This window comes from Dendrobium catenatum, unplaced genomic scaffold (assembly GCF_001605985.2).
Source record: "Dendrobium catenatum unplaced genomic scaffold, ASM160598v2 fragScaff_scaffold_593, whole genome shotgun sequence".
NCBI classification, from domain to species: Eukaryota; Viridiplantae; Streptophyta; class Magnoliopsida; order Asparagales; family Orchidaceae; genus Dendrobium; species Dendrobium catenatum.
In genome coordinates this window covers 336,227-361,375 of record NW_021319055.1, presented here as the reverse complement: position 1 = coordinate 361,375, position 25,149 = coordinate 336,227, and the positions used below count along the sequence as shown (strand labels likewise).

The 25,149-nt window shown below is 37.8% G+C and overlaps 1 protein-coding gene across 1 annotated transcript in view; it reads left to right on the top strand.

The window, feature by feature from the left end:
- Positions 1–8,738: 8,738 nt before the first annotated feature.
- LOC110102307 (calmodulin-binding transcription activator 1-like) overlaps positions 8,739–25,149 on the top strand; it is a gene marked incomplete at its 3' end in the record, with an annotated part of 62,475 nt that continues 46,064 nt past the window's right edge. Inside the window, exons 1-3 of the mRNA XM_020830593.2 lie at positions 8,739–8,971; positions 11,206–11,325; positions 24,516–24,631. Coding sequence (XP_020686252.2) covers positions 8,965–8,971; positions 11,206–11,325; positions 24,516–24,631 — 243 coding nt within the window. The remainder of the gene's footprint in view (positions 8,972–11,205; positions 11,326–24,515; positions 24,632–25,149) is intronic.

The window sequence follows — 25,149 nt, the reverse complement described above, 5'->3', positions numbered from 1 at the left end:
TACTCAAAAGAATGGGATAAAATACTCGTTCATGTAGAATTTGCTTATAATTTCATGGTCATAATTCTTGCGACAAGGCGATAGCTGACATTGCAACTAGTTTTGACTTCATGTTTTAAAAAGTAAAAGTGAAACGGACTGCAAGTGTCAGTTCATTCAAACAACAAGAATAATGCTACCATTAATATAAAAATTTCAATGTCTATGATTTTGTAATGATGCATTTGTGCAAAGAACGAGTATCCATATTTGTTCCAAACTTAAATCGCACAAGCTAGGGTCGTTACCTATTGTCACTCGCTTCAATGAAAACACATGCCATCACTCTACGATTAGAGCTCAACATATCATCTTCTTTATTAATGTTGCACCATTGCCGACATTTATGCTTGTTGCTTGCCGGAATATTCTCGGCGGTAGAAAAATATAGAGTTTAACATCATAGTTTTATACAAAGATCCAACACAAACAACTAAGAGAGGGGTGCAATATTCATAAGAGGTACCATAATTTTTACGTGGAAATCATTGAAAGGGGAAAACTTATGGGGCCTTACTATGAATGAATATACTAGTGTTTGTTGTTAATTACAAATGATGCCATTCCTCGGGGGTAGACGTTGGCTCAATATAGCAAATGTACATCATATAGATCTTTTTATATGGTGGGGCTGGAAGAATCTAATGACATGAGAGCTATTCTCAAAAGAGTCTTGGTTTGTTCATTTGGTTGGTAGGATTGTATTTGGGTGATAGTGGTCTGAGGGACTATAGTTGGCAAATGATGGAGGTCGTAACTCGGAAGGACCGTACGTATTGGGTGACAATAGTTTAAGGGGTCTTAGTCAGCAGGCGATGGTGGTTGGAAGGATCGTAGCAGGACGACAGTGATGGGAGGGATAATAGTCGGCGGGCGTAAGAAGGTCAGAAGGATCATAGTTGGGCGACCATGGTCGGAGGGACCATAGTCGGAGGGTGACGGTTATCAGAAGGATCGTAGTCAGCATGCGATGGTGGTTGGAAGGGTCGTAGTCGATAGACGAAAGTGGTTGGAAGGAACATAGTTGTCAAGCGATAGAGGTCGGATGGAGAGCCGGCAATGACGCATGGACGAAAGTTCAATAATGGTCATGTCGAGGTCAAGCATTGGTAGCCGAGCTGCAAGGGTTCGTCGGCGATAATGCCAGGGTGGAGCTTCAGGATTCAAGCTTCAGAGCTCTATGGAATTTCTAGCTCATGGTCCAAGCCTTCTCCAAAAGTCTTCCCCATTTTCATGTAGGAAGAGGGGATCTATTCATAGATTTTGAGATTGATATATCTCGTAAATATGGAGAAGATTATGGGCAAATTCAAAGTGTTCCATCAGACGACCATACTGCTTCCCTCGATCATAAAGCGTTTGTCATTTAAGTGTCGTAATGATGTTAGAATTAAGCGATATTGGGCTTGTTGGATTCGTTGCGTCGAGCCGCTTGATTCGACCATAAGATTTTAGTGTCGTTTGGCTCGTTAAGTCGAGTCATTCAATTTGATTATAAGTTTGTTAAAATTGGAGTTTGGATGATCCCAAATTTAATTTCGGAAGTTTCTAACTTGATATGCGTCTAGATTCATGCTCAATCAAGGCGATTTTTGGTGACGTATCAATGCTTATCATCCACTGGATGATAGTTGACACTAAAAGAAAATCTTATTTTGTCTTGGGGTATCAATAAATGACATGACATGATAACCAAACATAATCCCCACCTAAAAAATCAGTGTTTAAGTTGATTGAAACCCTTAGTTTTCTCCTTATTTCGGCCGTGCCAGTTGGTTTTTTGTCCCTATGCATTAACAAAACTTTCATGCTTGTTAATGTCTAGTGTACTTTCTCTTTTCTACTCTTTTAAGAAATAGACTCATTTATATTATGTGTGCTAAAATTCTTAGATCTTGAAATAAGTAGCCAAATAATTTGTTAGGATTTAACACATGTCATATGAAACAATTTTTTGGATTCAACCCTCACATAATTTATTAAATATAAATTTACAAGATTAACTAAATCCTACTAACGTGAAATCCTACTTACATCGAAAGAATTCATAAGCATTCTAACTCCACATGTAATAGCACAAAGCAAATAGCTAGAATTTCAATCGTGGAAAAAGAAAAGAAAAGCTTAGGATTATATGAAATATAAAACCATATTGGGAACTCGCTTAGTTGAGAATTCATAAAATATTTGTAGCTCTTACCTGTCAACCATCATAGAATTTTTATACATATGAAGAATTTCTGCTTAACCAATTGATTTAATGTCATTAGGACGTTGATGATAGGGAGAGGGAGAACAAAATAAGGTCTTAAGGAGCGCTCAATCAAAAGAAGCTTGAAACCTAAAAATTTGAATTGTTTGCATTCTTCATCAATATGGTGAATGTAAATTTTATAAGCCGGGGAGAGGGAGAAGAGTAATTGAGCACATGTTACAACGTGATATTGATGATTCTCAAAATTAATTTGGATTAATGCCGGGTAGGTCTACTACGGGGGCTATACATTTGTTGAGAGGTTTGATGGAGAAGTAAAGGGAGAGTAAGGGAGATCTATATATAATATTTATTGATTTTAAAAAAATATATGATAAAATTTCAAGTGAAGTGCTCTGAAGGGTCTAGAGAAGAAAAGAGTTAATAATTCTTATATTCAAGTCATTTAGAATATGTATACAAGAGCTGATACTTGTGTTCAAACAAAAGGTAGTTTGATCATATTTTTTTCTATTTAAGCCCATATCTTTTTACTTTAGTCAGGGATGTTCTTAATTACTAGATATTTGTAGAGAATGCCCTTGGTTTATGTTTTTTGCTGATGATATTCTTCTTTTTGATAAGACTAGAGAGGGAGTTGATCAAAAACTTGAATTATAGAGGTCACTCTTACTGTCTAAAGATTTTTGTTTGAGTAGATTTAAAAAATCAAATACATAGAGTGTAATTTTAGTAGTATAGATCTGGTGGTGGGGTTGTGACATTGGGTGATCAAGTCATTGAAAAGAGTGTAAGTTTTAGATATCTCGGGTCTATTATTCAAAGTGATGGTGAAATAGATGGGGATATTATTAGTAGAATGCAAGTTAGATGATTGAAGTGGGGTAATGCATCAGGCTTATTATGTGATAGAAAAGTGATGGGGATATTATTAGTAGAATGCAAGTTAGATGATTGAAGTGGGGTAATGCTTCAGGCTTATTGTGTTATAGAAAAGTACTCCTTAAGCTGAGAAATTTTATAAGATGATGGTGAGACCTACATTGCTTATGGCAGAGAATGTTGACCATTAAAAGAGAAGCATAAAATTAAGTTAAGTGTTGTAGAGATGAGAATGCTAAGGTGGATGAATGATTTTATACTTAGATAGGATGTGAAAAAGTACATATGTGAAAAGGTTAAGTAGCTCCAGTGGAAAATATGATTTGAAAGAGTCACGTTAGATGGTTTGGTCACATAAAAAGTTAAGTGTTGCAGAGATGATGATGCTCTGGTGGATGAGTGACTTTACACTTTGATATAGAATGCGAAACAAGTATATACATGAAAATATTGGAGTAGCTCCATTGGATATGATTAGAGGGAATCACATTTGATGGTTTGGTCACATAGAATGTTGGCCTTTCAATGACATTGTTAGGAGAGTAGATGTATTAGACTTACTTATATTAAGAAATATAGAGGTAAACCTAAAAATATATGGTTAGGAAGTATTAGAAATGACATTTTTTTAATTTAAATGAAAATTTGACTCTTAATATGACACAATGGATAAAAATGAATCATGTAGCCGACCACATATAGTGGGATAAAGGTTTGTTGTTGTTGGGGAGATGGCGAAGAAAGATTAAATGAAGTATGCATGGCCTACCTTTATAAACATTTGTGTAAAACAACTATCAACCAATCAGTGAATCTAATGTTACATCAAATGTTAGTGAAGATTCTTTGGTGATTTATGCATGGTTTACAAGCTAAGTCATTGCAGGCAAACTCTACGGTGTTCTTTTCGCTGAATGGTTCTAGCGAAATAAGGAGAATGTTGGGCGGAGTAGCTTAGGGTAGGGCGCTGTAAGTGAACCAAATGTTCGACGAGCTACTCGTTGTTCGGTTCGATTAAAGTTCGTTCGTGATTGTTTAATTAACTAAACAAACAAACTTGAACAATATTTTAAATACTCGATTCTAAAATAAACAAGCTTGAACACTAATGCGTTCGCTTATTTATGTTCGCGAACAACATCATTTGAAGTTCGTGAACAAACTCGACATTAAGCTCGAGAAGATCAAGAGACAAAAGAAAGTTTTGAGCAATGGCTCCACTTGTTTGTGAACTATTGTGGTTAAACATCATTCTAGGTGATTTGAAGATTTAGTGGGACAACCCGATGAGACTTTGTTGTGATAGTAAGCTTGCATTCAGCATAGCTCATAATCTAATGCATCATGATCAGACAAAGCATATAGGGGTCGGCTTACCCTTCATCAAAGAGAAAATAGACAATGGCTTGATTTTTTACATCCTATGCATATATGAATCAATTACTTATAGAAATTAAATAGTGGAGTGTTTCAAGCAATTTTATCTAAGTTGAGAATAAAAAAGAAAAAAAAAAATGATCAAAATGGTCTCCGAATTCTTTATGAAAGATCAAAATGATCTACAACTATATAAAAAATGACTATTTTAATCCCTCAACTCCTTAAAGAGGAATTAAATTTATGATAATTTTAGTTCTTTGTGGGCTCCGAAAATTCGGCCCCGGCCTCCGCCCGTTATGATCGTGCTGATTGATTGCTTTTATCTTTGGCAAGGGAGTTTTAACAGATTTAAGTTCCGGGGTAAATTTTGGAAGGCAGATGAGTTTGTAGATAAGACACTACTCAGAGATTTCGCCCTCATTTTGTGAGGACTTTATGATTTGAGTTCTGGTTTCCTATAGGCGCAAGCCCCTATAGTTAATTACCCCTCTCGATAACAAGAGAAAACTTTCGATTAAGGCTAGTCGTCAATCATATATGTATAAAATACGTGTTATCTGGCATATAGTAGCAGCAATGGGTATTGAGATAGTTGGAGAATTTAGAAATTTGGAGGATTGGAAGATTTTGAGATTTGATATTTAAAGTTAGGAATTTCACCATCTTGTACTTAAAGAGGATGGTGGGGGAATGGATGATGGGCCTGATTAAGATCCCATGGTTCCGTTGTCCCGGGCCATCGTGATCCCTGATCTACTTAGTAAGAAGAGGTACACGACCCAACCTGACAGATCCTTGTCGGCAGCCATGGGTTGGTTCGTCCAAGGGGACCTTGTAGACCCGGGGTGAGTGTTTATCTAAGGGGACAAATTTGAATCTACCATAGCTGATAGAGGGCTTTGTGCCCTATTGATCATATTCTATTGATTCATATCTCAAGAATTTGATGCCAATAAGAAACGTATTGGCTCCGGCCATAACCGGTATTTCGCGGTGCCATTTGGTGGCAAAATCACTCGGTTCAGAGGGCCCCGGGTCATAACCGTTTATCCTGCGGTGCCATTTAACGGCAAAATCACCGGTTAGAGGACATGTACCACGTCCTTACTGGCAGGAGATTGTTTAAGAATGAATCATAGTGATATTTTCGATTAGGTATTAGTTCTTTGTGAGCCGAAGTACATTTCAATTTGTCCACATCGGCAAACTGTTGCGAAGGGTGGATGGATTTTTTTTTGCTTTAAATGCGATGGATCTGTTTCAGTTTTAAATATTTTCAGATTTTGAGATTTTGGGGATTTTGGATGTAGTTTAAAAGGCATTTGAAATATTTGGAATGGACCCCTCTGGTTGAGATTTGCATTCAACACGGCCATCATCGGGGTGTTTGGGATCATTTCCGTTTGGTTGATCGAACCTTGTCAACTCGGCTGAGCTGTTGACTGAGGATCGGGTTTCTCGTAGGCTTTGTGTCTTTGTTAGTGAATTCTTTTGATAAATGCCTTGAAGGCCTAATATGAATGTACAAAATAAATATTCCTGTCAATTTCGTGACCGCGTATTTATCCGATGGTTTGAACCTTGTCTACTCCTATTTACCTACTTAGGAGAATTGTGTTTCGTGCCTTTGTTTAGTGAATTCTCTTTGTTAAAGGCCTTGAAGGCCTAATATAAAAGTATTTAAACAAATACACCGGTCGGCACAACCGTATATTTGTTTAGTGGTTCGAACCCTGTCGACTCCTATTGATCCGTATAGAAGGATCAGATTCGAACTTAAATTCACTTGTTGACCCGTGCAGCATCCCTAGGCGTTACGTATGTACCAATAGCAAGCTCGCCGGGACCCATGCGGGTTTTGAGATTGTATTTATCTCTTGTGTACCTATGTGTATACAAACTATGGTGCATATACAGGGGTATTTTGAAATAGTTGTAGTTGTGCAGGTAACTGCCATTTGAATACACAACATTTCATTTGAGAGCTTATACACGCCTTCTGTTCGCTAGTACGAGTGTTGCGGATCTGGTTGCATTATGGTCTTGATGTTGACTCCCCCTTTCTCATTCACCGGGGAAGGGTTCTTCTGGACTTTGAAATTTATTGCTTTGAAGAGAACTCCTTTTGAGATCATCATTATAGTGGACTTGATATTTTTGATATTTGTGGATGCCAGAGTTGTTTTCCTTCCCAGGTACAGGATTGAGAAGGCATTTTGGAACACCAGGAAGTTTAGTTCTAATTTGCTAAAACATCTCATACTTTCTGCCAGGGGGTGTCCTTTTCCGTACATCGAGTTACCCTCGTACCCGATGTACTTGTAGACTTTAATCACCATTGTCGTAGGAGATATTTGTACTTGTGTCCACAGTGGTTCGTTGTATCTACAATGTATCCACTGTTGTTATCCACAAGTGGTTTATACTCATTTGGAGGGATTCGTTGTATCCACTACGCCTCCTAGAGGTGTTCGTAGAAGACCCACTGTTCCCACATCATATTCACATTTCACCAATCTCAGGTGGTTTGTTGATTATACTTGCTTGTAGGGGCGGGTCCTCCAGCATCGAACACCAGCATTGCCATCTCAATCTACAAGCAATTGTAGGGAATGTCGTAGGAATTCATGCATCAAGATTTTGTAGTTTGAGTTTTCTCGTGTGTGATTCAAGTTTTGATCTTTGCATGTGTTTGAGTCCAAGTTGGGTTTCATTTAGACTCGAGTTCATCGAGTCTACAACCTCCACTTAATGTTGTATAGCACGAGTTCAAGTGTGAATTCAAGTTTGGTTCGTACTTAGATTCTTTGTGCTCCTCTTGAGTTCAGACTCCATTCAAGTTCAAGTCTTTGTTCAATTTATTTCACTTTCAAATTGAGATTGAGTTCACTTGAGTCTGAGTCAGTTGCACAAGTTCACTGGTCCCTTGTATTCAATCCGGTTCGAGTTCAAAGTACATGTTCAAGTGCTTATCAAGAGTCTTATGAAGTCCTTGCAAGTGCAATTACATGCTCAGATTGACTTGAATTTGGTTCCAACTTTGATTTTATTTTATTTTATTTGAATTTGAACTTTGGTTTTGTTCAGGTCCTCTGCTCGTGTTCAATCAAGTTCAAAAGTCCACAAGTCTGGATCCACTATTGTTCATTTGAGTCCAAATTCTTGCATGTCCTTTTCTGTTCAAAATTTGTTCACATGTAGGCTCAAATTCTGCTCAAGTCCACGAAATCTTCAGTCTGAATTTCGACAGCCTCCTAGCGTCTCCCCCGTTTAGGGAAAAAATCAAGAGGCAACCTTCCCCTCGACGCTACGTGAGCACTTCAGGTAGGTGTCAAAATAAACCGCGGTCGCAAATATTTTTTTTATCCCCGCCTGCTACATGAGCGTTTAAGCGTATTATTTTTTTTGTTATTATTTTATCCCCCTTGAGCTACGTGAGCACTCCGGGGATTATCCTTCTCGTTGCAAGCGCCGCATCGGTTTCCCTCCCTACAACGCTACTTGAGCTCGCAGGGGATTTGCCGGCTCGTCGCAAGCATTGAGGATAGGATTTTAGGAGACTGTCCGTCTCATCGTAGGTGTCGCATCGACTTCCCTCCCTACAATGCTACATGAGCGCGTAGGAGGTCTGCCAGTTCGTCGCGAATGTCGAGAGCGGAACTTTAGGCGATTGTCCGCCTCGTCGTAGGCGTCGGGCTAGTTTCCCTCCCCACAATGCTATGTGAGTACGCAAAGGGTTTGCTAGTTCGTCGCACATGAGTTTAGATTATACATTCAGGACCGGCGGATCGGCGGACCGACGCGTGGACCGAGGCAAGTGGAGGGGCGTCTTGCGTTACTTATAATTAAAATCAATTAATTATAATTAATTAAATAATTATTTTTAATTAACCATATTTAATAAATTATAATTAATTTTAATAATTAATTAAAAAATAAAAATTAATTAAGATAATAAATTATAATTAATTTAAAATTAATTATAACTTAATATTAATTAATTCTAATAAAATATAATTAATTAATAATAATTAGTTTACAAATTATGATTAATTAAAAAATAATAATTATAATTAATTATACTTGATTAATATAATTATAATTAAAATTATTTTATATTATTTTTATATATAAAAAAAATTAACTTGAAACCTAAAGGAAAGCATGGTGCGGGTTATTTGCAAAGATTATTGCTTATTCAAGATTTGCAAATCAAAGAGAGGGCCATCCGGTCGTGCCGAGATCGTGGGGGAGAAGCGACATGAGGCACGGTCACGAAGTGGGCAAATTATTGGGTCTGGTCACCTGACTGACGTGTGGACAGCCAATTCAGAGACGCCACCTCACTCACTCACTCGGATGCACTGAGCCCCCATATTTTTTGATTGACGTGGCGTGTTTTTATTGGTGTCCGGACATCGGACACAATAATTTGCCCACGGCCTAGGATGGCAGGTACGTGGATTTGATTTTGATTTTTTTTTTGTTTCAGCTTACGGGTCAACAATCTTTAAGGAGTAAAGAGATCAACATGATACTTTAATATAATTGAATACTATTTTGATCTTTCATAAAGAGTCAAGTGGTCATTTTGATCTTTTTCTCGAATAAAAAAATCTACTCTCCAGCTTGATGAGGGCAAATTCATGCCAAGGAATGAAATAATCATCTCATAGATGCATGTTAAATCCTCAAATTCATTTTAGTAAATCAGGATTACACAGATTTGGACAAGAAAATTAGGATCAACTCATGGAAAAAAGGAAGTTGATTGTATATATTGATAGTATGAAGGCTTTTATTTGTATTTGTTTGTTTTTCATGTTTTGATGTAGGATAATTTCTTATTTTCTTCTTATACTAGTCTATATAGTTGTATCAAATACTTTAAATAATAAAAAAGATTTTCATATTATCCATAGTAAGTGGATGAAGAGGCAATTTAAAGCCAACTTTTGGGCTGAATCTCTTAACCGGACACAATGGAGAAAAATGATTCATGTAGCCGATCCCATATAATGGGATAAATGTTTGATGTTGTTGTTGTTTTATATACTTGAATTAGAACTGCTGATAAAAAGGGGATTGAAGATGCTCCTTTTGATAAACAATTATTGCAATGATCAAATTCCATATCTCATAGTTCTTAATTTTTGGAGAGACCAAAAACTTTTTGTACTTCAAAGTTTTACCTATATTCAAATATTTCTCTGAGAGGAGACTTCCCTCTATAATTTTAGATGAAAAGAGCTGCACTTGTTTGTTGTCTTAAGTTTTCATGTGTTCCTTGAACCTTTCATGATTGCAAAACCATGGAAGTCCTTGGTTTCATTACATATTCAAATCTCCATGCTCATTTAGAGCTTTAAGGATTGAGAAGCAATTCGTGTGACCTATGCTGCATTAGCATAAATAAAGGGCGATGGATGTGACAGACCTTTTTAGAAATATAAGTACATGGATATTAATTGGACAAGGCTTTTTATATATAACACAAACATATATGTGTGTTTATATATATATATATATATATATATATAGTTGAGTAAAATAAATTTTCTGATCCTTAATAAATCAAAAAGCATTTTAAATTATAATTCTCATCATTTTATAGGACTTCTAAATTAAATTATGAGTTCTAATTAACATGATTAGTTGTCATTGTTTATATGTATTAGAAGTTCAACACACTCAAGATGTATCAGAGATTTTTTTTTTAAATTAAAAAAATGCGACCTGCTAAATTATGTGTCTGGCATGGTTTTCTAGAACATTAGTCTGTCTTACCGATACAACAGCCCTATGTAAGTTGCTTTATAAGTTGTGATTAAGATGGTTAATTCTTTTTACAAGAGGCTAAATGTTCTTTTGAGTCTAAGTTTTCAATCCTTGGTGAGCTGTGGCATGTTTTTCTTGAATATCCAGCGCCACTTGTGTTTCTTGTGCCTCGTGTGATGCACATTGAGTTTGGTGCTGGGAAAAAATTGGTTTTGAAGTCAAATAGCTGTTCTTTTTGATCCATGGATAAGCCGATGTGAAATTAAAGCTATGTTTTTTAAGTTTTGAAAAATTTGAAGATTTGAAAAATGATATTTCAAAAATTACTTCAACAGCATTTTAACTATATATTTACTGCAATGAAGCAACAGTAACCATAAAATTCTTTGACCCAGTCTATTTCGGAAAACCGAAGTGATTGTTGTAGCAGTCTTAGTTAACAATATTAATGACCTTCTCTAACTTTTATGTATCGAAAATATGGTTGTGGTGAAGTTTGAAGTTGGAAGGTTTTTTAGAGTTCCTAGTGTTTTATTGTATTATATTTGCATTTTTTAATCTTATGCTCTTAATTTATTGACATCTATTTTGACCAATGTGCTTTTTACAGCTCATTGTTAAAATTTAAAATAAGATGATCAGGGTCTCAGAAGTTTTATTGGCACGAAATTTCATGCCTAACTTTATGCACACCTATGCACATGTCTGGAAAATATAATTGTATGCTGAACTGAAGTTTTATATTTTGCATTGATAAAATAAAAAGGAAACCTTGAAATCTTATTTCACATGAATTCTCATATTGCAAATAATAAATATCATTTTTTTTCTGGCGAGTAGTTCTCATAGGTGCATGTATGCATTCTTGTACTTATGAACTGATTTAAAAGAATTTTATTCACTGTAAACAGACATGAGACAGATCTTGGCGGAGGCAAAAAGCCGTTGGCTTCGTCCGACTGAGATTTCCACTATCCTTCGGAATTACCGTAGGTTCAACATTACTCCAGATCCACCAAATTTGCCTCCGGGTATGCTTTTTTTGATGCTATTTCTGTACAATGCCGTGATCACTTTGTTTCATGAATTCTTTTCTATTCTATGAAAATAAAGTTAATATTACATTAGAATGCTTTTTATGAGAATATATTTGGTAGTTTCCTTTCAATATTATTATGTAGATCATACCACATGTTTCCAAGCTCATTACGAAAGCATATATGATGATTTCCTTTTCAACTTTGAGATGCAGATCATTGCACATTTAAGAAACCTTATTCACAGCTAAACAGAACAAAAGTCTAAATTTTTAAAATTGCCATTTTCTGCTAGTGGAAGATTTAATACTTGTTCAAATTCTTTCATTCATTGAAGAAATATGTAAGGCAATCCTAGGAGGCTATATGATATTTGATATTGTTATTCTTAATATGCCTCATTTTCTGCATCATCTTCACAATGTGAGTGCTAGTTAGCATAACATCCTTTGGAATAGGAGTGTAGGCTCTTGAAGAAAAGATTCTCTTTTATATTGCTTATGAGGAAACCTGTCATAGTTTCCTAGAAAGTAGATTGATATAGCCAAATTTCCGTATGTGAGAAAATTGGGGCTTAATAGGATATGGGGATCGAGATTCCCTATGGGTGCAAGCCCCTGTTAGTTGCCCCTTAATTGAAGAGCACCTGTTTAATGGTATCAATCTACTCTTAACTTCAAGCTCCCACGCTTTTTCCATAGGTTCAACGTTACTCCTAACCCATCATATATTTCATGTTATGTTTCGGTACATTGCCAAGAGCAACTGTCTGTCATGAATTTCTTCCAATCTATGGAAATAAAGTTCATTTTACATTGGATTGCTTCTTTTATGAGAATATATATTGTAGTTTCCTTGAAATAGTATTATGCAGATTATAGTACATGTTTCCAATGCTCATTATGAAAGCATACATAATGATCCTTTTAAAGCAAATCCTTGTGCATTGTATCAGTGTTATTCATGAATAACCTTTATAAAAATCTGATATAGAGTAAAACTGGACCATTTCCTACAAGCGGAGATATTTGTACTTGTTAAGATTTTTCATTCGCCAACCCCACAGTGGGATAAAGGCTTGTTGTTGTTGTTCATATTTTTCGATTATTTAACTTTATTTTGTTCATTGATGATCATGTAAGGCAACCCTGGGATACTATATGATATTTTGTCTCGTGTTATGTTGAATGTGCATTATTTGTTGCAACATCATTGCAATGTGATCGCTAATTAGTATTAGCATCATTTGGAATAGGAGTTTGGGCACTTAAGAAAAGATTCTGTTATTAATGTTGATGAAACATGAAATGTTTTCTTAGAATGTAGATTGATATAACTAGATTTCCCCTTACGAGAACATTGGCATTTATTAAGACATAGGGATAAAGATTTCTTATGAGCACAAACCCCTATAGTTGGTTAACCTTTTCTATTGGGAGAGCACTTTGACCAAAGAAATCAATCTGCTCTTACTTTCAAACTCACACTTTATGATGATGGCATTCTTGAGTACTTTTATCATGCTATTTGTGCTGTTTGTATGGGATGTGGATGTGGGGATTGATGGTAAATCCTACTAAGATCTCATGGTTCCAAGGTTCAGTGTTATTGTCTTTGATCTCTAAAATAGATGTCCAAGTTTTGATCTTTGCACCAAAAAAAAATCTCTTGATTTTACTGCTCAAGATGTTATTGGCGAACCCCAGTCCAAGAGTCATGGAGCTATGTCTATAAGAAGTTAGCTTCAAGCCATGAAACTATATCGTGTAACTTTGAGCATTCGATCAGGGAGCTTGCTATGTCCATTAATTCTAAGCCATTGAACTTATTGTGACTTACAGCTTTTTAGTTAGTGAACCTTTAACTATGATTATTGGTGGGAGAGTTATCACTGATTAAATTAGCTATCCCGTAAATATTAGAGCTAGGAATGTATTTCAAACATTCAACATAGCTGATACTTTGTTTATCCCTTGCGATATTAATTAATGTAGGTTTCATGACCCTCATTGGAATGCTGATTGATATATTATCAAAAATTTATCTTGACCAGGCTCAAATCTCAAGGCAAAATCAAGTAGGAAACTTCCAAAATTAAAATTGGGACCATCCGAACTCCGATTTCAGCAAACTTACAGTCGAATTGAATGTCTCGAAAATACGAACCCAACGACGCCAAATTCAACCCAATCCAAGCCCAAATGGGGCCAAATCAAAGACCGAAGCGCTGTTGGAAGGTTTAAACTACAATTTGGATTACCAAACGGTTTCCAAATGTGACATGCTTATAGTCGAATCGAGCGGCTCGACGAGTCAAATTCAACGAGTCCAAGATCACTTAATTCTGATATCACTAATACATTCAAATGTTTAGTAGAAGGTTCACGATCAAGGTAATCAACATCAGTCGTCCATTCAAACCACTCCCAATTTACCTTTGATCTTCGTCTATTTACTGGCAATGCCACTCTCAGAAATCTATAAATAGACTTCTCACTTCTCATGGAAGAGGACCCCAAGCAAGAAAGCAAGAAGAGAGATTAGAGATCGCTCTTGCCACCTAGCTCCTCCTCGACCATTGCCCAAACTTCGTCGGACCATCGCCTGACATCGGACTTTTGCCGGACCACCGCCTGATGCCGGACTTCTATCGGACCATTGCCTGACACTAGACTTCAGCTGGACCAACAACTAACACTCGGACTTCTGCCAGACCACCGTCTGACGTCGGACTTCCGCCGGACCACCAACTAATGCTCGGACTTTCGCCGGACCATCGCCTGACGTCGGACTTCTGCTAGACCACCAACTGACACCCAGACTTCCGCCAGACCACCAACTGACGCCCGAACTTCCACCGGACCACCGCCTGACGCCGGACTTCCGTCGGACCACCGACTGACTTCTGGACTTTTGCCGACCACCAACTGACGTTGGAATTCCGCTTGACAAAACATCGCTAGACTTGCACCTTACCTCCATTTGTCACTAGATTTTAACAAGAGAGTTGATTATTATAATCTGATTGCCCTCAAGGATGGTTCAATCAACTCTAATATACTCAAACACTAATGGAATCATTTCATCTGGGCATGACCCCATGATTTTTCCCCTTTTCAGGATTTTCCACGTAAAAATTTGTGTTCTATTTCTGTGCACCGGATATTCGTACAACGCTGAGATGTAAACTTTCGACTCTACTGCAGCGTATATTTTAGCCCACAACAGTTTGGCGTCATATGCTAGAAACTCCAATCCCACTATCCTAAGCATCATTTTGATGACCAACAGGCTAGAAGTCTGCCTCTTTTCACCCGGTGGGCGAAATCATGCCGGGGAAGGGAAATCATGACCATCCTTGGAAGATCACATCCAGAAGATGGAGGAATATCAGAATGAGATCCTTCAACTCCTGTGAGAAACTCGGCAATCGGCGCTAGCACCACAGGAAGAGATTTTTTTCCCTCGAGATCCATCGCTAGTCGAGGGTGTTCGATCTGAACGTCTTCATGCAGATATCCATCTTCCATAGTTAAGGATGCATCCTCCGTCACATCAAGATAATGAACTTGCCAACACAACAAGCTTTACCCATCCTTCGTGCGCAGGTTGGCAACCTTACATTCCTCTGGACGTCCTGAGGACTTAGCCTGACCGCATGTTACTGAGCTCCTTCGCAACGCCCTACGACATGAACTACGAAGATTGGTCATAGAAGAGTCCTTGTGGGAGGTGTAAGACAATCTCTTCGTCAGTGGGACTTCTAGGAATCATCACCCCTGAGTGAAGCCATCCTTTAACACCTCATTCCGACAGGATTCAAACTACGAAGCATCGATTCCTATGATGGGACATCCGACCCGTACAAGCATATTGATCACTACCGAACCGTTATGCATATTGAAAGATCTTTGGACGCGCTTCTCTGTCAAGTTTTTCCTGCCACGCTCAAAGGGCAAGATCAAACTTAGTTCTATTCGCTTCCAGTCGAAACCATTCCCACGTTCGTCAAATTGGCCAAAGTGTTCGTCGAACAATTTGTTACCAATCGGAGAATGGTTAAAGATTTTTCCCACCTCTCAGGAACTCACCAAAGTGAAAGTGAGTCACTCAAAGAATACTTTCAAAGATTTTCTACTGAGGTTCGATAAATTCCAGGGGCAGATCCTGAATTGCTTAGAAGAGTTTTCCTCAGAGGACTTTGTCTCGACTACTTACTCAGCATTCATGTGAGACACGATTCATTTATACGCTGATCTGATCCATCGCGTGGAGGCAAAAATCTCTGCCGATGAATCCATTAATGCTCATAGAAAGCAGTTTGAGCAAACTAATGAGAAGCATAAAAGTGCATCAGGGACGGATAATTCATCCACGCAGTGAAAGAAGCAAAGAAATATAACTTGTCCCCTCAACCCTCACAGTCGCCACGAGAGCCTCGTCTAGAAAAGGAGTATACACCACTTAACGTATCTTAGGCCAATGTATTGATGACTATCCTAGATCAGGAGAACGTGAAGTGGCCGAACCCTTTGAAGCCAAACGTGAGAAATCAGGAGCAATACTGTCACTTCCACCGTAGCCGTGGACACACTACTAACATATGTAAATAACTCAAGGATAAAATTAAGAGACTAATCCGACAAGGATATCTCCGACAGTTCATTGAAAACCCAGCTGCTCGTGATGAGGTTGGTCCCGGTGGGGGGCAAATTCAATAACAAAGGCAACCGTTGAATAATCACCAAACGGTTGGTAAAATTGAAACCATTGCTGGGGTCCATTATTACCTAATCAAGTCTTAATTGCAGCAAGAAAAGAGCCAACACCAAAGAAGTCTCGCATATATCATTCCATTGTTTTTGATGAGTCTGACTTAGAGGGAATAAAGACCCCTCATCAAGACCCACTTGTGATTAGCGCGGGGATTGGTGGCCCGTGCTATAACGTCAAGAGAATCTTGGTCGACAATGTAAGCTTAATAAATGTCTTATTTTATTCCACTTTTCTTAACATGGGCTTAGCTAGAGAGAAACTCCAGCCTGCCATGGGTCAACTGTATGGGTTTGATAATCGACTTATACGGGTGGAAGGGATAATCAGTCTCCCAGTCACATGGAGCTCGAACATGCTTGTATTACAAGGAATTGAACTCAAATGACTTTGAGCTTGACTTCAATTTAAGATATGAATATAATGAATGATTGATAAGGAACTCCATTTGAACAATAACATAATATTTTCAAATGGAATGTTGGGAAATTACAAGCTCCAACTTAAATGCAAATGAACAAATGCAAGGTTGGTGGTGAATGAGAGACTTGTATACACCATTTGCTTGCAAATAATGATTATGAATTATAGACAATATAATCAGATTTCTCATTATGATATGATGCTCTCAATGGATAACACAACTTGCATGCAAAGAGAAATCAACAAGAGTTTTTACCTATAAGCTATGACATGAAATATCCAATGAATGTCAAAGAGCCTTCATGATAATTGAAATAAAAGCACTATCAAGGGACATTTCTACAATCAACAACAACCGATGTCAAGCAAATGCAGTAACATCTCTATTGACGACAACCATTATGTATTAAGCCAATACACTTGGCCCTTACAAGCAGAGGGATCTAACACACAATGAATACAAGTGTTTGCCGGCAACAACGAAAAATTTGTCGTATACACAACAGTTTTCCTACAAATGGAAGTCGATAATAAGCAGTGAATACAATAGCACCCTTCACAATCGACGCTAGGAGCCGTACTGAGTATACTAGTCCTTTGCAAGTGGGGACGAACGATAAGCAGCAAATGCAACAAAGAGATGCAAACATAGGAGCTCCTATGAGCTACTGTAGAAGACCCCTATGCATCCAATTTACCATCCATGAATAAGATGCAACACGATTACACCAAATGCGAATGCCTACGAGTGGCACTAGAAGAGCCGCACTCAACGCAATTTGCCCACACATAATGGCAGAAAGCTTTTGATGTGTACAACGAACCTATCTTCAGGTAATAATGGTGAATGCATTGCTAATATTGGTGGATCCTCTTAGGCATGAGGTAAAAGATCGCGACCAACACATATGTCCACTAGCACTGACAGGAGATTCGCCATATGTATAATGGCATAACTATAGATGATGATCAATAACATGCAGTAGATGTTGCAAAACACCCCTACGATCAACTACCATTCAAATGGCAAATAAATACATTGATCCACTACAAGTAAGGGGAGGATGATATGCAGCAAATACAAATATCTACAAACTACTATAGGGAACCGATCATGTCCACGAAGTGCTATCCTCGAGCAAATTCAAAAGAGCTTCAACAAGTGCAAACTCCTACGACCCATAGCAGGAGATTCGTTAGTGCTCTATAATCCACCTACAGAAAGAGACAAGTAGTGCACGATAGTCTACTTGTATAAAGCAGCAGACAACTCAATCCACAAGCTGTTACAACATGCCATCGGATCTGTAACATGTATACAAGCAGACAGAAGGCGTATGCGAGTTTTCAAATAGAACGCTGCATTCAAACGAGGGTTTCCCATACAACTAAGCAGCATCAAATATTCCTGAAAATGCCCCCACACATGCACTGTAATATGTATGCACATAGGTACACAGAAGGGCATATGTAATCACTTGACCCGCTATTGGAGAATTTTTGTATCCTCGAACGGATTGTATACTTTATAATTGAGCACGACATAAGGATGATGATATATTACATCGAAAGATAAAAATACCATTTTCTTATGTACTCAATGATAAAATTTACAATTTGAAATAGAGATTTCCCCATTCAATGTTTGGTTGAATGGGGTTTATTTATTTCTGAGGTACAGACGTCCCTTAGGGGCATGGTTAATTACATCTCAAGCTTTGACTTGAGAAATTTTTTTATTAAATTAGTAGTTTTGCTATTTTGAAAGTCATTTAAGCATTGGCTAAAGTTTGATTTTTTAGATCCATGAAAGTCTTGGTTACAAGATTTGGTCCTTTAGAAAATTCAAGGAGTTGATCAACTTAGAATTAGATTTTGAAATGAGAGCCAATGGAGGTGAAGCAGGAGCACTTGATTCTGAAGGGAAACTCAGAGGTGCCTAGACTATCCTATGTTGGGCTTTATTTTTTAGAAATCTAATTTTGGTTTAAGTTGATATTTTAATTAGAAAGTTGGGGCCTATATTCCAACAACATATGTTAGAGGAATTGCCCGAAAGGTGAGGGCTTATATAGTGATTTAAAATCAGCTATTGCCTCAGACCCTAAAACTAAGGTGAGGACTACTGAGTGGTAGTGCCTCAAACCTAACTCTAAAGAAATGCAAAGGGACTTACAAATTACACCTCACATGAGGTATAATCTGCCCGATCTCTTGATTTACTGTCCCGCCTGGAAGGGACTACCAGCTAAACCCTCTTAATCACTTTTAAAATCATGTATCTTGGTCTCAATGCAAATGTAGAGTTGATGGTTGTTTTTATTTAAAAGATAGGGCTTATAATTTGGCTTTGAGGCCAAGATGCCTAGTTATGTGGGTATGCATATGCTGACTCACAAAGAAAAGATTTTTGCTATCTAGTCCTTAAATGAGGGTTTTCTATATGCAACATACTTTTGGCCATGCATGATTGTTTTAAATTTGGAAGACTTGGCTCTTTGAAGGGAGTCATGCAATTTTCTTATTTAGAAAACATGAAGCCTAAATCAATTTTTAGATTAATTTTATTTTTAATGAGTAGAAATTTTATTTTGTCCTAAGAGCCTACCGCACAAACAGTCCAAGCCACACCCAAGCAAAAGTAAGGAAAGAAACCTAGGAAAAAGATGCATTTCTATTGCACAATTAGGTAAACAAACAAACATGCTTTTATTTATAAATAAAGTGTGAGGAATGCAAATAGAGTCCACATTATTACAACCAGATTTGATAGCTGAGTTGCCTGCCATTATACAACCCAGTCAAATTATTACAGACTGTACTTGTGGGGTCTTCAAGCTTTACTTTCCAAGTGAACCTCATGCCTCACCTTCCACAGGTACATTCATTTGGTTCACCTTCTATTTGGTTCCAAGTTTCAAATGATTCATGCACTCCAACACTTGGGGCTTTGAGAAAACCCCTTGCATTGTACATGGGAAAGGATGGTTCATTTGTTAATTTCATATCTTAACAAAGAAAGGTTTGGACTTAGGATTTGGTGCTAAGATCCTAAAGATTCATGTGATAGATTAAATTAGAGCTTTGAGGGTGCTCCAACATATCACACATGAAGGGGGTATTTGTTGGTTTATGTTCCAACAAAAGAGATGAAAGAATTTGGAAATTGGTTCTAAATTACAAATGATTCACGCAATCCAAAACTTGGAGTTTTGAGAATGCTCCAAGCATTATGCACAAAAGGGGATTCCCCATCTCCCCATGAATGTTTTGGATTCATGAAAAGAGGAGATGCATGCTTGAAAGGAATTTCCCTATATCCTTTAGAGTGTTTTGGACTTAATGAGGAGAGGGAGAATTGATTTCCTAAGGCTTTGGGAAGGTTTCCAAATCAATTTTGACATGATTTAGAAATCCTTGGAGAGGAGAGATCTATCCCTATGACTTCTAGGAAACTTAAGATCAAATTTGGTATGATCTAAGAAAAACCTAGGAATGCATGCATGTGTAGATGATTATCCAAATTAGGGATTTTTGATCATTGAAAGCAATCAAACATTTGTTTTGTAAAATGTCGTACATAAACTTAACCAACAATTTATTTTGTGGGATCTACAACATAGACTTTGGAAAGTCTATGGTAGACCTCACAATGATTTGATTTTTTCTTTGGTTGATTACATTCATATTCAAACACTCACAAAAGCTCTCTAGAGTTCATAAACTTCAACATATTCACACTTCTTTCAACTCGTAAGTCATTTTTTCCATGACTCGTACTTGAAAGAAGGGTGCATGCAATTTGGATGAGTTTCAAGCTTATGAACATCCTCATATACTTAGGTTGCTTCAACAAACAATCAATTCAAGATTGTCACGCTACACTCTAAGTTTCATGTGATGGAAAGCATAAATTTAATTGATCATTAATGTTGTGAGGTTTGCTACATAGGCCCTTGAAAGTCTATGTCTCACAATAACTAGAAATGCCCAAATCAATTAAATTCAATATATGCATTAAATAAAAAACTCTAGAGGTAATTAATATTATGCATGCAAAAGTTCTCCTAGATTTGAGTGTCTATTTTGTCATGACAATGCATCTAAATGAGAAGTGCATGCAACTAGTGACAATTCAAACCTATGCGTTATCATTGACTTTGAGGTCAAATGATAGCATCTGCCCTAGTGCATGATTGTTGGCGATGGGTGTCAAGCTCGATATGATGCACAAACATACATTTGAGAGGTGTTGGATAACAATTCGGCACCTCTACACGCATCGAAATCCTCTTCGGGCCCTCACATGAGAGCCAACAAATGGAAATCACAAAATTTTCATAGTTTCGCGAAGTGGACAGCAAACCAAGGGATCTTGGGGGACCAAAAAATCAAAGTTTCTAGGGACCTGAGGCTTTGTATCGTCAACCACATGTCATTGGCTAGGGAACCTTAAGGTTTTGCCTAAGTTTTAGTGTTATACCTCTCCCGGATTGTCCTAGCGCTCCAAACCAAGCTCCAAGCACTGTCCAAGTTCCTTTGATGGCTCCAAGTCACTGTCCAAGATGTTCCCAAGGAAGAAGACTGCTGTCCAAGCTTCTCCGGATGCACCGCCGCTGTCCAAGTGCTTTCAAGCCTCCCAAGCACTGTTTGGAAGCTTCCAAAAGCCTCTAACCTGCTGTCCAAGGCGTTTCGAAGGATGATTTTGCTGTCCAAACTGCTCCGGACAGCAATTTTCGCTGTTTGAGTGCTCCCGGAGGCCGTCACTTGCTGTCCAAACTCTCCAAACAGCAGTTTTTGTTGTTTTGAGGTCGCCGGAGTTGATTTGGGAGGAAGGAGAAGTCCTCACAGCAAGTAGACATCATCCAAGTCTCTCTACTATCCTCCAACACTCCCCTTTTTGCTTGAGGGAAAGAAAAAGCAGGTCTTTGCTCTTCCACTTGAAGAGATGAAGGAAAATAGAGAGAAACTTCCCTCTTTTGGTCCAAGGAAGAAGGAAAACACTAGCAAGGAAGCGTATACAGGTTCGGCTGACCCTCTTCTTCCCTTTGGCTGGACTCGTTTGGGTCTCTAGATGAGATCGGCGGCTAGGTAGGGCCGGCATGCAGGAGAACCTCTGCTCTACCTTCCTCTTTTCCTCCCTCTCTTCGGCTTTGGCTGGGACGGACACAGAAACAGAGAGCCGAAAGGCTCCCTCCTGTGCTCTCCCTCTCTTCTTCTCGCTTGGGACGGGAAGAACACGCACGGGGGAGCCGAATGCTCCCCCTTTCTCCTTTGCGTGCCCTAAAGCAGTAGTAAGCCACCGCCGAAAGGAGCCAATCCGAGCCCTCACGCTTGAAGCAAGGGTTTTATCATGAAATTGAATGGATTTAAGATGAAATTTGGGCCCTTGATTTCAATTTCAGATTTGAAAATCAAATTCAACCCAAATTGACAAATTAGGGTTGAAATTGAGTCTGAATTGGACTCGACCCGAACCGATTTGGGTCGGTTTGGGTCCGATTGGGTTCAATCAATTTAATTTTATGAAATTGAACTCGAATTGATGTCGAATTGGGTTCGACGATGCTCAACGGGGTTTGATTGGTTTTGATTTGATTTTAATTAAATTCAATTGGATTTAATTTAATTAAATCAGGGTTTGATTTGGGTCAATTTTGCCTCTACGATGATCGATTGAGTTGATCGAGCGCGATCGAGCCTAGTCGGGCTCGATCGAGGTTTGGTCGATACGAAAATATGCGTCAACACCCGCATGAGCCCCAATAAACATGTTGTAGGAACACACGCGACATCTAGGGATGCTACCCAAGTCAATAAATTTGAACCCGATCCTTCTAAGCACGTAAATAGGAGTCGACAAGGTTCAGTAAACAATTATAAAATACCCTCAAACACCCGCATGAGCCCCAACGAAGGTGTTATGGGTACACATATGATGTCTAGAGATGCTGCGCGAGTTAATAAATAGACGTAGTTTGAGCCTATCCTTTTATATAGATAGATATGAATCAACATGACTTAAATTATTAAATAGATATATGGTCAAGGTGTCGACCGGAATATCTGTTTTATACGTTCATATAAGGCCTTCAAGGCCTCCAACAAAGAAAATTCATTAAGCAATCAACGAACCCGATCCTCTGTCGACAACTCGACAGAGCCGACAAGATTCAACCCACAGATGGAAGTAACCCCAAACTCCCGATGATGGTCATGTTAAATGTCTATCTCAACCGGAGGGGTTAACTCCAACCATTTCAAATGTCTCCAAATTTTCACAAAGTTCCAATTTTCATAAATTCAAGTATTTTCAAATGATCCCATATACCCCGATGATGGCCGTGTTGATAGAATATTTCAACCGGAGGGGTCAATTCCAAAACTTCAAATACCTCCCAAAACCCAAAAATTCAAAGTCACAAAATCCAAAATATTTAAAATTGAAATAATCCATCAAATAACTTAAAGTAAAATCCATCCACTATCCGCAATAGTTTGCCAGGATGGACAAATTGAAATTTACTTCAGCTCACATACAACTAATGCCTAGTCAAAAATATCACTAGGATTTATTCTCAAATAATCTCCTGTCAGTAAGGACGTGGTACGTGTTCTCCGACCGGCGATTTTGCCACCAAATGACATCGCATGATAAACGGTTATGACCCGGGGCCCTCTGAACCGAGTGGTTCTGCCGCAAAATGGCACCACGAGATAACAGTTATGGCCAGAGCAAATACGTTCCTTAGTGGTATCAAATTCTTGAGATATGAATCAATATGATATAATCGATAGGGCACAAAGCCCTCTTTTAGCTAAGGTGGATTCAAATTTGTTCCCTTAGACATATACCCACTCCAGTTCTACAAGGTACCCTTGGACGACGCAACCCATGCTTGTTGACAAGGATCATTCTGTCAGGTTGGGTCGACTACCTCCTCTGATTAAGTTGACTAGGGATCATGATGGTCCGGGATGATGGAACCATGGGATCTTGATCGGGTCCATTATCCATTCCGCCAGCATCCGCTTTAAGTGCAAGATGATGAAATTTCTAATTTTAAATATCAATTCTCCAACCATTTCAAATGCCCATGTTGCTACTATATGCTAGTTAATAGGTATCTTGACGTATCTGATCGACGACTAGCCTTAATCGAAAGTTCTTTCTCGTTACCAGGAGGGGTAATTAACTCTAGGGGCTTGCACCTATAGGAAACCAGAACTCAGATCATAAAGTCCTCACAAAATGAGGGCGAAATCTCTGGGTAGTGTTTTATCTACAAACCCATCTACCTTCCCAAAATTTATCCCGAAACTTAATCTGTTAAAACTCCCCCGAAAAAAGCAGTCGGGGTGGTCGAGGTCGAATTTTTGGAGCCTACAATTTTGTTTAAAGGTTCTTGGAATGGAAAGTGGACACAATATATACTTTTGCGCTGCGAACTAGCAATGAGCAATGATATATTTTCTAAGTAGTTTAGTAACATTTTTTGTTGGCTATAAATGCTATCACCTTTTCTCAATAATATATAACCTTTTAATTTGTGCTTATATTTTCGGGTTATTAGCATTGATCATTTTCATCATCATCATTTGCCTTATCTTAATTATTTGGGGTTCCCTCGCTCATTTATTATCCATTATTTGAATTGAAGATAATTATAAATAGGAACATAGCTTTTTATGCTTTTCTGACATGCATATTCAAATAAATGCATTTCATGAAGCTCATCAGTTCATTTGTATTTGTTGATTGTGAATTTATTTAGACTTTCATTTTATCTAAACTTTTAGCTGCTAGTATGATGTCCGTCATGAATGAGCACTACCATTTGTTTTGCACAGGTGCCATATTTCTATCAAATCTTCCGGCATTCCTTTTTCTTTTACGTACCTGCTGTTTGATTATATTGGTGATAGATAAAATTTAAGAAATTCAAGCGTCTGAAGTGCACATTAATATCTTTGATATTGTGGGTTAGGTGGTTCTTTATTTATATTTGATCGAAAGGCACTCCGTTATTTTCGTAAAGATGGCCATCAGTGGAAGAAAAAGAAAGATGGTAAAACCGTTCGTGAAGCACATGAAAAATTAAAGGTTTTTAATTACTTTGCTTACATAGCTTTGTTCTTGCCACATCTGAATTGTATTATGTTAATCCATTTAAGCAAAGCATTTCTGATTATGTTTTATTGTTTCTCAAAAAAATATATTTGATGCTTAGAATGCTCTTTTCCATTCTTCCATCAAGAAACTATTTAAGATGCCTTTTTTCCTTATTTAACTCTCATATTTGGCTAGTTGTTTTCCCTGCTTTTGAGGTTGAACTATTTTCATTGGTTCATGTTAGACCTTTACTTTCTGAATTTGTAGAATTAGATTTTTTTTTTTGTCTTTTATATTTTTTAAATTCTAGCAATTCAAGTATACAAGTGGTAGGTAGTGATATGTTGTTGATTTTTTCAAAGCATGGCATGAAATGAGTTTTTGAAAATCTTTAAAAGATGAAGTATTTCTAAGCACATGGCAATTATTTTAGAAGTAAATAATTTTTAATTCGATAGGGACTCAAATGTGTTCAATGAGCACTTGCTGTGTTTTCGTAAGTTAACTAC